Source organism: Bufo bufo, chromosome 3 (genome assembly GCF_905171765.1).
Source record: "Bufo bufo chromosome 3, aBufBuf1.1, whole genome shotgun sequence".
Lineage (NCBI taxonomy): Eukaryota > Metazoa > Chordata > Amphibia > Anura > Bufonidae > Bufo > Bufo bufo.
Window position 1 is genome coordinate 221948794 of NC_053391.1, and position 13554 is coordinate 221962347.

A 13554-nucleotide genomic window follows, 5' to 3' on the forward strand; every position below is an offset into this window, starting at 1 on the left:
CTAATGTGAGTTGGTACTAAGGGGTATAACTACTGTGAAGGGGTATTAAGGTGGCATAAATAATGTGAGGGGGCACAAACTACTAGAGGGAGTACTCTATTGTGGAGGGGGCACTCAGAGGGAATAACTACTGTGTGGGGGCAGTAAGTGTGAGAGCTACTGTGATGGGGCACTAAAGGACCATGACTACTGTGTGGTGCATGAAGGCAGGGCCGGCGCCACCCATAAGCAGAGTAGGCAACCGCGTAGAGCCATAGACTACTTGTCATCCATCTGACATCATCTCCTTCTGTTCCTGTACTTGCTGGCCGGATGCGCTGCAAGCATGAGTTTGTTCACTTCGGGCAGAGAGAGCGGCACGCAGCTGACACACAGCTACGAGACCCTGGTGTAATTAAATCTCATTTAGGTTTTCTTTCAGAAAAGTTTCTCCTGGGATTCGAACTCATGACCTATCACATCAGAGGCAAGGCATTTACTCTCACAGCTATGAAAGCTGTATTACCAGTTGCTTAAAAAAAATAAAAATACTTCTACTGTAGGTAACTTTGATACCTAGTGTACATCCATACACATGTCAGCTGCCCCAACACATCCAGCTCTGCTACATCCATACACAGTGTACTGGGGTAGCTGTCATGTGTATGGATGTACACTAAGTATCAAAGTTATCTACAGTAGAAGTCTTATATATATATATTTTTTAAGTAACCGTCTATACAGCTCTCATAGCTGTGAGGGTAAATGCCTTGCCTCTGATGTGAAAGATTGTGAGTTCGAATCCCAGGAGAAACTTTTCTGAAAGTGTTTTTTTTTTTTTTTTTAAATACCGTACTGTTACTTTACTGCCAGGGAAGGGGGGGCTATTGGCGCCATGATACTGGCACATGGAGTGGGGAGGAGAGAGGGACTTGATACTGGCACATTAGGGGGCAGGGGGAGAGGATGGCACTATGATAATAGCACATGGGGGGGGCAAGAAATGGACATGAATCATGAGGGCCAGAAATGTGAAATGGTGGGGGGGGCAAAATGTACTTTTGCTTCTGTTGACAAAAATTCTTGCACCGGCCCTGACTTCGGGCGCGCAATCCCGCGAGACCAGTGACCTCCAGAGGTGGGTCTCGCGGGATCACGTGCCAAAGACACATGATCTTGGCAAGAGCCAAGGCAATGTGGACCTGGAGCACAGCGAGGAGCAGAGCCTGGTGAGCACCCCTGGCAACCGCACTCTGACAACCTGCACTAGGGTGTCAGAGGCTGCAGGACAGTGACTGGCAGCAGGGTGGCACACACTTGTGTACAGGGGTCAGGGCACACCTGCTGCTTGACTAGGGGCCATAGATTCTGACTGGCACAGGGTGCCCAGCAGTGGCACATGGAGCCTAATAGGTGGCACAGACTGTCTAAAGGGCAATGAATGGTACAGGGTGCAGGACAGTGCCAGACTGGCAGAGGGCTCAAGGCAGCATACTGTTTTATGTTGCCCTGGTGGCACAGGATTTCAGACAGTGGCTGAATGGCGCCTGGCAGTGAATAGGTGGCACTGCTCGTGTTTGGTGTGCCAACCTGCTGAACAGCGCAGAGTGATTGGCATCACTGGGATGGTACTAGGTGGCAGACAATGGCTGGATATTATATATACATGACCATAGTCAGACTGGCACAGGGTACGCGACCATAGTCAGACTGGCACAGGGTACATGACCATAGACTGGCACAGGGTACACGACCATAGTTAAATGTTGCATGCAATAGGTGGCTGAAAAAGGGGTGTGGTCAAGGGGGCGTCAAAATTAGCTTTTGCCTAGGGTGGCAAAAATCCTTGCACCAGCCCTGCATGAAGGGGGCATAATTTCTGTGTAGGGGAAGTAAAAGGGTTCCACTCATGAAATGTATCCACTGGTCCCACCAATGTGTTAAAACTGCCCTGTACATAAGTTGTCGTTTAACACATTTAAAAGGATGGATCCTCTGCAAGGTGTCAGTCTAATGAACAATTAACTAGGGAGAGTGTAGAGCCGTGCAAGATACAGAGAAGGTGCTTTAGCAAAGAATGTGCACACAACGTGGACTACAGGTCAGGAAGAGTAGTTTGTGTATATGGGCAGGAATTCCTAGTAAACACCTTAGTGGGAGGGGAGTTAGCGTGTTTGGCCAGCACCCTGCAAGTGAGCTCACCACAACACTAATCCATTTCTCCGTCATGAAGCTATTCAGTGGTTACGTCCACTGTGTAAGGGACGTGCAGGAGTACGACCGCTCAACTCCGATTCCAGTGAATGAGAGCTGGGCTGCATTACGCCAGCGCCGGAAACTGAGACTTCTATCCGCTATATAGTTTTCAGCACTGACAGCTGCCAAACAGTAGAACGTTGGGGCTGTTGGACCTCCATCAATCACTTTTGCATGCATGACCGGTTTATATGTTCCCACACAGAATGTTATCTATTCTGATATAGCATTGCGTGATTGCTGCCTGTATGGTATACATGCTCTTATATTACCAATTATTATTTAAATGTACTGCATGTAATGGTACTATGATGTAGTTGCAGTTTATCATACATATCTGCATCCAACGCTATGTTACGTACCTTCATCATATACCTTTGCATGCATACGTTAATGTTTACTATGTATACCATGTGTACACCTTCAGCTTAAAAAAAGGCTCTAATTCGTAGCCCAAAATGTCTCATTGATTTGTACATTATGCACATCTGGCTGGTTTAATAAATGAAATCTTACGTATAGCTGTCTTCTATTAGAGTATGGTTGTATACTTACCTGTTGGTGAGACCGGATTCAAGACGCGCACCTATACAAGCCAGTGGTTGGGTTTTACCCTGGAATCCAATGGCCAGATTTAGTGTTAGTTCTTATATATACACATGACAGCTGTAAAAGGTGCCAGGTGCAGAAGAGCAGATATCATATACAGTATCTTCTGGTGGCATAGTTGTCTTCAGCTTTGCTGGTAGGGCAACCGTCATTTAACCCTTGAAAATCCTAATCAATCCGCTAGTGTAAAATATTGAGACAGTGGGTTGCCGCTTATTGTTAGGAGAGAGACCGTATTCTATACTCGATGCCCACCGATTGGGTAGGCACTTGGAGTCCCCAAGAACTCCCCTGATTAGAAGCAATGGTATGAGGCAGGAACTAATAAGAGTCGCAATTAACCACCAAGCCCATTGGCTTAAGATTATTGAATGACCCAATCAGGGAGGAGTTATACATGGTAACTAATGCCCTAGATGACAGAGTGCCAGACTCTTCTGTTGCCACACAGCATGCCATGGGCACATGATGATTACTTCATCCATGTACCTTCATAGTAATAGAAAAGAGAGTCTTGCCATTACCGGTACCTTCCTGGTAACAGTCTTTACTTTGCTTTACTCATTTCCTTCAGACGTCCCCCGATTAGTCAGCCTACACTGTGTGGAAAAGGGACATACATGAATCGATTCCTGCATGGGTTAACCCTTCTCAGGGAGGTGTATCCATGACAAGGATTTTCTGAGTAGTAATAAAGAGACAAACAACCTTGACTGCCCTTGCAGTACAGGGAAAGCAGCCGTATATGCTTGAAACTTATCTCCAGATCAAGTATTATACAATGCCACTGGACGTTGGGAAGACGATTCCCTTTTTTGTTACTATTTTTGCATTATATATGTATCGGGAGGGTATCTGATATTTGTTTTTCTGCATTTGGCAATTTATTTTGCACTGTAGCATTGGTGGATACTTGTGATACATTTGAGCCTTTAATAATAATGAGAAACTATTTTAAATGAGGTTTTTTAGGACTTTATTATTGATGACCTACAGTATGCTTAGGATAGGTCATCAATATCAGATCGGTGGGGGTCTCCCAGAACCCTCGCCCGTCAGTTGTTTGTAGGAGCCACAAGTGAATGGGAGAGAGCGGCAGTAACCAGGCACAGTGTACAGAGCTGTGCTTAGTTCCGGCACACTGGAGCTCCTGCAAACATCTGACCAGTGGTGGTGGGTTTGACACTCAGCATTGATGTCGATGATTTATCCTACGTTTAGGTCATCAGTGTTAATGTCTCAGAAAACCCATGTAATGATGAAATAAAGGTTATGTTTGGAGATTACTCTACAATCTAAGTAATTAGTACAGAGTGATGGTGCTTATTGTGATACAGCATAATATTACATTGGAATACTGTCTTGTAAATTTTGACCAGTAAGTAATCGTCCCTTTACACAGGACGATATTACAACATATTGTCAGGAAGGAAGCGTTTCTTCCCGACAATCTGCTGCTCACTGGTGGAGGAGACCGCATTTACATGCAGCAATCTCCTCCAGAGTATGGGGGGGAGGTATCTCTAACGCCATTGCTCTTCTCCATACTGACTCGTCGATTGTGTTTACACAGCACGATCCGCAGTTGGGAAACAAGGATTTGTGTGTTCACACAAACTATCCAATTTCCCAATGAACAAGCGGGTAATCGGCGGTACATTTACACCGCCAGATCATCGCTAACAAGCATTACTATGAAAGCTCATTAGAGATGATCTATGCGATTCTCAGCCTGTGTATAGGGCCCTTAAGATACATGGAAACTTGTCTAGAAATCCTCTAGCTCTAATAGAATCGTTCCTGTTTTTGACGTTCACCTCCATTTATTCTCTTGTTGAATGTATTTCTCCATCTTCTTATCTCTCTTCATTTCCTGCCTTCTGAATGGTTATTCTTTTCTCCTATCCTGCTTACCTTGGAAGGCCATCTGCTCATGGACTACAGAAAAGGTTCCTTCTGTTCTGTAAGTTTTTCACCTCTTGCTCTTCTTCTACACGTCACGTTATATAGAGTACATATTTGTGCCTATGGTTTTTCATATTGTTGTGATATTTTACTTCAATCATATGCTTTCCAGCCATGTTTTACTTTTTCTTGGTGCAAAACATTATTATTGTAATGTAATAGTATTTTCCAGATATGAAAATGTTTATCTTTTCCACAGGTGTTTCTCCCAAAGTATAAGGACGTGGCTGAGGAGGAGATAAAGGAAAAAGAGCGAAAGCCTGGATTCATGGAAGATGCATCAAATAATAATAGTGTTGCAATGTTTTCCTCACACTCCCCATCTATGTGCATTGGTCCCTCCTGTGACAACTCTGTCATGGTTGGAGGACCTACTACTCCAAACAATGGGATATGCTTGGATATGGCTATACTAGACAGTGCCTGTCTTTTGTCTCAGGTGGTCCCCTCCCTAGTTATGGGCTTCATCGTACACATGACACAGACGGTGACCGCCTACATTGCATCAGCTGCAGCTTTTGGTTTGATAGCTATATATTTCTCCAACAAAGTTGTCTTTGATAAAGGTGATATAGTAAAGGTTACCCCTCTATAGGACCATGGACATTTTAATGTTTGACAACAGGTACAATATTTATTTTGTAAATTAAACCACTATATTTCCCAGGGTGGATTTTTCCACCAATACATCTTTCCAAAATCCTGTCGCTGTTTTACTAGTAAGAGATGGTTAACTCTGCCTTGTTGATTTACTTAACTGATAGTATTGAAAATGTGCAGTCATGTGATTCCTCCTCTCCATTCATTTCTGATTTGCATTTGTTACACTTTATTGCTTCAAGTAAGGCTACTTTCACACTTGCGTTGTTCTTTTTTCCGGCATAGAGTTCCGTCACAGGGGCTCTATACCGGAAAAGAACTGATCAGGTATGTCCCCATGCATTCTGAATGGAGAGTAATCCGTTCAGTTTGCATCAGGATGTCTTCAGTTCAGTCGTTTTGACTGATCAGGCAAAAGAGAAAACCGTAGCATGCTACGGTTTTATCTCCGGCTAAAAAAACTGAAGACTTGCCTGAATGCCGGATCAGGCATTTTTTCCCATAGGAATGTATTAGTGCCGGATCCGGCATTCAGAATACCGGAATGCCGGATCCGTCCTTCCGGTATGCGCATGCGCAGACTGAAAAAAAGGTGAAAAAATAAATGATGGATACGTTTTTGCCGGATGACACCGGAAAGACGGATCCGGCATTTCAATGAATTTTTTCGACTGATCAGGCATTTTTAAGACTGATCAGGATCCTGATCAGTCTTACTAATGCCATCAGTTAGCATACATTTTGCCTGATACGGCAGGCAGTTCCGGCGACGGAACTGCTTGCCGGATCTCTCTGCCGCAAGTGTGAAAGTAGCCTAAAAATATACGTCTTGGCAGGGGCGGATTGGGAACTAAAAGTGGCCCTGGAAAAAAAAAAAAAAGTGGCCCCGTGTTGCAGGTGGGTCCAAATTGACAGAAGGCAAGGCAACATAATAAGGCAGAGCCAGCAATATCATGGTGTAGAGCAATATACCACCCAAGCTAAACCCAATACCAAAGTGCAGTACAAAATACTGGCACCTGTGCCACAGTATTGAAGTATACTGCTGCCCTGAGGATGTCAATACAGTTGAATTCAGGAGGGCACCTGAAGCTGCTGGTCAGGTGCATAGGAGAGAATCAGATCATTATGTACCCGGCTGGCGGCCGTGAGGAGGGCTTGGGTGGACCTTCTAGGCATCGGCCCACCGGGAAATTTCCCTGTAAGGTCTATGGCCAATCCGCCCCTGCGTCGTGGTCTGTCAGCACGGATATCACGCCTGCAGTGGCGGTGAACTTACCTCTTTGGTTATAAAGCAAATTTTATAACTCAAAAGAGGTATACTCCTAATTTCCTGGGAAATAATTTACATAATATTGTATTCATCTGGTTAAAACAATTCTTGAGTATGTAAGCTGGTTCACGGAGAACACCGACTGCACACATACCCATTGATTTTAATGTGTGCATTCACACATCCGTGTTTTAGCACGCTCTACGGGTCCGTGGTTTTAGCATGGAAGCATGCCCAACTTTTGTTCTTGTTTACGGATCCATCACGCTCATTATTTTCATGGACCCAACACAAACGCCATCAATGTTTCGTCTGTGTTTCACAGGGCAATTAATTAACTGTGCAGTGTCCGTTAAACATGGATGATGCACAGAGAGCAAAAAAAAGGACATATGGACCAAACATGGATTTTTTACGGAGGAATCACTAACCCTATTATCGTAGATTACATCATGGACACGGACGTGTGAAAAAGACCTTACTCAAGAAACCGTGCAGCCACTAACAATCATTTTGTTGGTTCATGTGGTTACAGGAAAACTTGGGTAGCCAATTAAAGGGGTTATCCAACATTATCAGACCTCAAACCGTGGTGGGGATCATTGTTACCTGGTCCCTGCCGCTGGATTCAGTATCTCACTCCACAACCGGGTCTTCATCTCCCTGGTGCGCTTATATCAACATCTTGTTAGTGAGGTGCACGTGACCAGCTCCCCTTGCTTCAAGACAAATAGTCACGTGATGCAAGTCACCACTGTGGCCAGCTATTGGCTGCAGTGGTCACATGTCCCCCTGTCAGCAGGATGTTGATATCAGGGAGATCCCGAGCCAGCTGTGGAGCGATAGAGACCTAGCCCAGCAGTGGGGACAAAGTAAGTATGACCACCACCATGGGTCGGCCACTCAGGGAGGTCTGATATAATGTTGGATAACCCCTTTTAACACTTTATTTGAAAACCCTGCCCAAGTCATATGGCAGTGGTTTCATCCAAATGCGGCTGCTGTGGCAAGGACGCCTGGCCTAAGTACTCAAGAACTAAACTAAATTAATACAATATAATATCAATTATTTTCTAGCATATTCAGTTTTTTTCTGGCACAGTGTGTAAACCTATGTTTAGTGCCACATTCAAAGGGTCTGTGTTGATGCTGTATATGGTGTAACTATAAATGAATAGGCCCCACAGCAAATTCTTTAACTGGGTCCCCCAGCAACTTCGCCACCCTCTCCTCCCATGAAACCACCACTCCTGTGGCTAGTCAAGATCGCTTTCTCAGATGAGACCCATCAGCCACTCCATCCATTTCCTACAGTGTTGCCTTATATAATGTAATGTTAAAATACTGCTGAGGGGGCACTGACAAATCTTTTAGTCATCCTCCTGGGCGGGCCCCTTCTGAGTTCGGGCCCCAAACCATACGCTTCCCCTGATAACCCTATAGGTACGCCCCTGTCTGGTCCAGTTTTTGTAAGACTCTGTCTGGTCCAGTTTTTGTAAGACTTGCCAATGGACCTTTGATATGGGCATATAAATGAAGTTTTTTGTACTGGTAATATATGTTGGCAGTTGGTTACTAAATATTTTATGGTTTTATGGAGTTTTTCTAATAGTTGTTTAAAAAATATATATTGCAGAAACAGTAATTTATTGTGATAGTGTATATTAAAAAAAAGGCTAACATCCATCCTTAATAGCAAAGATAATATTTTAGAATATATTAAAATGAAGGAGGATATATATATATATATATATATATAAAATACAGTTCTAGAAGTTATTTATTCTTTTTACAAAAAGATTATGCATTCTCTTCTGAAAACGAGATTACCTCAAAGTGAACTTGAAGATTGTTTGTACTGAAAGTGACCTCAAAACCAGTAGATTATTTGACTGGCTTACCCTATGGCCCAGATTTACTAAACCTGTAGATGTTGTAAACTTAACCTATCTCTTCTATCTCCCTCCCGCTTCCCTATATACAAACACGTTCGGCTTGGCGGAACGTTTCTGTATACACTATGGGCAAAGCGGAGAAAACCGCTGCTATACACTTCTGGCAGAGGCTTATCTCCCCGGACAACCAATATCGGGAAAGCTCCATACACGTTAGGCTGGGTTCACATTAAGTGCCCTATGATTAACGTAAACGTTGGGGGGGGGGGGGGGAGATACAAAAACCTAGCACACCGCGTTTTTCTATTCTGAGTCCGGTAAAAAATGTTATATGTTAACGTGTGTAATTTTTTACAATGGAAATCTAGGGTGAACAGATGCCACTGTATGGCATGTGTATGGGGCATGCGCTAACATATATGTTTTTTTTTTTTGTATATATGTATATGTAAACGTGATGTGAACCCAGCCTTAGTGTGTCGGCCGTTCTCGGCAGGATTGGCCGACGAAGTATAATGTATAGCTAGCTTTAGGGCTGTAATAAATGATGTACGGGAAGTGCAGAACATCCACCGGCCTGATTACACAGTGACCAGCCAATGCAAACTACGTCTCGGAGGAACAATTGCTTCTGCAGACGTTCCCCCCATAATCAGTTTCATTTATTATCGGCAGCACATCCCTGATTGAACAAGGAGATGTGCTGCCAATAATGGGGCAGCTTTCATCCTGATAAAAGAAGTGACAGCCTGCCTAGACGAAATGCAACAGGTTTATCACAGTGGCTCAGGCTGGGGAATAAATGTGGTGAAGGGTAGAAACTTTAAGTCTATATGATCTATCAGAGTGTGGCGCAATTGTGGCTAAAAGTGGGGTATGTTAGGCCATGTCCCTCTCCTGCAAAACTTCACCCCCTTCCCACCAAGTCCGACCCCTTTTTAAGAAAATTGGGAAAAAGTGTGTCAATTTGCACCACTTTTTAGATGGATTATATGTGAACTGCAGGCACATTAGTAAATCTGGGCCAATCTCTTTAAAAATGTTTTGACCTGAATTTTACTTTGTAAAGGTAACAGATATGAAGGTTATTTAATGTGTTTATATGCAAGTAAAAAATAAAAAAAAGTATACTGTATTTTTCCTAATTCCCAAATCGTAATTTTATCATAACTATTTTAAAGTGTATGTTTTCCAAGATCTAGAAAAGCGGCGGCATTCACCATATGTCGAAACTTTAGTGCTTTATTCTTTTAAAAAACAATGTGCTCAGGGATGCGGGTGACACGTGGCAGTGCCGGCTTTTATACACGTTTGTATACATGTTTAAAGTGCATGTTCGCCTTGAAATGGTATTAGGATATTTACAAATCGATATAATCTGTATGAAAACTTCAGTATTTAAGGACATGCATTGTATAGAGCCCAGAGCTGCAATCAGATCTCTTCTGGTTGCTACTGGAATAATCACACTCCAGTCAGCATAATGCGTAATGGTGAACTGCATTCTGGGAAAGACTACACCTGATACCGCACGGTGCCTTGTATAAAAATTCAGTGAATGCTAAATTTCCATATCAAACTTGGCACAGACACTAAACAAGGAAGGAAAGCTGGGTAATTTGAGCTCAGAGTCTTGCAGAATTATAGCTTTGGCTGAAGTATTTTGTATCTTAGTTGTTTAAAGTGTACCTAAACTTACAAACTAACAATACCAATGTGGCACGGAAGCTATTAGCGGAGCGAGCGCAGGGCAGGAGCTTCATAGCACATTGCCCTCTGTCTGTGCCTGCTCTGCTAAAGCCTGACATAGCCCATCTATGCCAGGCTTTAGCAGAGTAGCGCTGGTAGAGGCAGGAGCAACGATTGCTACGGAGCTTTATGCCAATCTGTACAGTGTACAGGAGTACGGATTCTAAAGCTCAATAGTCTGAAGTTCAGGTGCTTATTTTACTAAGAAAAGTAAAAAAAAATAAAAAAAATAATGGAAGCGTATTACGGAAATTAATTTAGTCACTTATAGAGTGGGTTTGAATAAGGTTAATTTGTAAGTTTAGGTATCGTTTAACTTTTTTTATGGAGATAACCTCTATATATTGTATAAATTTGTGAACTTGTTTTAATACAGTAGTTTCCAGTAAATTGATTGATCAAAGCTTATCTGTGATTACAGGTTGTAACATTAATAAGAAAGTTCTATTAAAGGGGTTGTCCAAGTTATTTTCAAATAGGCGGGGGGTCCGACACCCAGCACCCTTGCCGATCAGCTGGTTGAAGAGAAGGCCGCACCGTGTCACCGCAGCCTTCTCTTCATTGTTTACTTGCTCACCGTCGCAACAGCAGTGGTGAGCAGGTGCAATTACACCTAAGCCGTCCCATTTATTTCATATACACTGGGAAACGAACGAGTCGTCCCATTGAAGTGAATATGACGGCTTCTTGTAATTACACCTGCTCACCGCTGCTGCTGCGACGATGACCAGGTCAACAATAAAGAGGAGGCCGCGGTGTCTCGACACGTGCCTTCTTTTCAACCAGCTGATCTGATATTGATGACCCATCCTTAGGATAGTAATCAATGAAAATAACTTGGACGACCCCTTTAAGTGTTACGCTCTTGTTCAGCTTTATTTGTGACCACAACAATTTTAGTTCGGATTATCTGAAAATAGGAAAGTGCAATCAGATTATTTTCGATATTGTCTTCTGTCTACTAATTAAGTATTCTGTATAAATCCCACATAAGGGTGCATTCACCTTATGTATTTTGTGGTCCACAGAACATGGATGATGTCCATGTTGCATCCGTTTTTTTTTTGCAGACCCATTGCACCAATGCCGATTCTGGACTTCAAAATGGGGAAGAAAAATGGGTCCGTATACGATCTGCAAAAAATGCGGATCAGATGCGGAGCAAAAATACGGTCGTGTGAATGGGGCCTAAATCACATTTGACCTGTGTAAGGATGAGGCCACATGGGGGTGGTAGTGATGCGGATACGATGCATAAACCACAGCAATATACAGTTTTTATTTGTTAAATGGCCACATTATTTGGCTAGAAAACAAAATCATTTGGTATTGGACTATGCGGTGAAACAGCAGTTTTCTGGCATTTATATGCAGCTATTTAACTATCAAATTAAAAAACACAGTTGTTGGCCGCATCACAGTGCCGCTCCGTGTGGCCTTGCTAGGAAGCTGTCTTACATTTAGAACTGGCACTGAATGCGCCGAAGTTATGGAAAAGCCTGCGCCTCTTCCTTAACTTCAATGCATCCAGCGCCAGCTATGGGCCTTTATTAAGACCTGCATCTAAAATATGCCCCTAAGGCCTCTTGCACACGACCGTATGGCTTTTTCCCTATTTTGCGTTCCGCAAAAAACACGGATGACGTCTGTGTGCATTCCGTTTTTTGAGGAACAGAACAGCTGGCCCCTGATAAAACAGTACTATCCAGTATATTATTTTTTTGTTTACGTTCTGTTTTTTGCGTTCCGTATATGGAAATCTTCATTAAATGGATCCTCAAAAAAAAACGGAAGGTACTCCGTATGCCTTCCTTTTCCGTATTTCCTTTCAAATATAGAACATGTCCTATTATTGTCCGCATAACGGACAAGGATAGTACTGTTCCATCAGTGGCCAGCTGTTCCGCAAAAAACGCAATGCACACGGACGTCATCCGTATTTTTTGCGGATTGCAAAATACTGAAAAAGCCATACAGTCGTGTGCAAAAGGCCTAATAGGACATGTTCTATCTTTGAACGGAAATACGGAAACGGAAGGCATACGGAGTACCTTCCGTTTTTTTTTTGCAGATTCATTGAAATGAATGGTTCCGTATACTGAATGCAAAAAAACGGAATTGAAAAAAAAGACGTTCATGTGCAAGAGGCCTAAGGCCTCCTGCACACGACTGTATGGCTTTTTCCGTTTTTTTGCGGAACACAACAGCTGGCCCCTGATAGAATAGTACTATCCTTGTCCGTTATGCAGACAATAATAGGACATGTTCTATCTTTGAATGGAAATACGAAAACGGAAGACATACGGAGTACCTTCCGTTTTTTTTTTTTGCGGATCCATTGAAATGAATGGTTCCGTATACGGAACGCAAAAAAACGGAACGTAAACAGAAAAAAAACTTTGTGTGCAAGAGGCCTAAGTGTTTAGACAAACATACGTAAATGACTATGGAAGAAAGAAACATTGATACTGATTGTAGATTTCACTGCCTTCTGGAGCATTCTACTGAAGCCTTAGGCCTCATGCACACAACCGTTGTGTGTTTTGTGGTCCGCAAATCGCGGATCTGCATAACACGGATGGCGTGATATAACTGCCTATTCTTGTCCGCAAAACGGACAAGAATAGGACAGGTTATATTTTTGGGCGGACCATAGACGGAGCAACGGATGTGGACAGCATATGGAGTGCTGTCCGCATCTTTTGCCGCCTCATTGAAGGGAATGGGTCTGCATCCAAGCCGCAAAAACTGCGGCTCGGATGCGGACAAAAACAACGGTCGTGTGCATTAGGCCTTAGACAAAACCTATTGTTCTAATAGTTACACTTCATCCATAACAGTTTTTGTAATTGGTAACTAATGTTGGTTACCCATAGTGTGAATTTTCTATTGCCCGGGTCAAGAATTCAGATCCAGTGATACGAATTGCTAGATAATGTGCATCAACTTTTTTTTTATTATATCAGAATGTCCAGATCCTTTCATTTTCACATAAAAAATGGAAGGGCTCCTTCCCATTGTACAACGATATGCCAGAGGAATGAGATTTCTTACTAACCCTCCTTGTTGGTGGGACATCTGCTTTTCTGTTCCTTCATCTACAAGTGCAGTTATCTAGCCAAGTAAAATGAAACTTACATTCTTTCCTTCATGACCCTGTGCAGAAATGATTGTTACTGTTACTTTGTACATGCTATTTATTTTCAGAAGCAATAATATATTCCTAGA

General features: G+C 42.9%; 1 protein-coding gene and 1 long non-coding RNA gene across 3 annotated transcripts in view; one reads left to right on the plus strand and one right to left on the minus strand.

Moving 5' to 3' along the window:
• Positions 1 to 5620, plus strand: part of SLC45A3 (solute carrier family 45 member 3) — a 69583-nt gene extending 63963 nt beyond the window's left edge. For both annotated transcript variants that reach the window (XM_040421847.1, XM_040421848.1), the window contains one exon: positions 5009 to 5620. In XM_040421847.1, coding sequence (XP_040277781.1) covers positions 5009 to 5404 — 396 coding nt within the window. In that variant the 3' untranslated portion in view covers positions 5405 to 5620. The remainder of the gene's footprint in view (positions 1 to 5008) is intronic.
• A 7068-nt stretch (positions 5621 to 12688) lies between these two features.
• On the minus strand, positions 12689 to 13293 carry LOC120993323. Its single transcript, XR_005777215.1, has 3 exons — positions 13127 to 13293; positions 12755 to 12844; positions 12689 to 12723 (listed from the first exon to the last, which is right to left on the minus strand). It is a non-coding gene; the product is annotated as an uncharacterized LOC120993323 (long non-coding RNA).
• Positions 13294 to 13554: the final 261 nt, after the last annotated feature.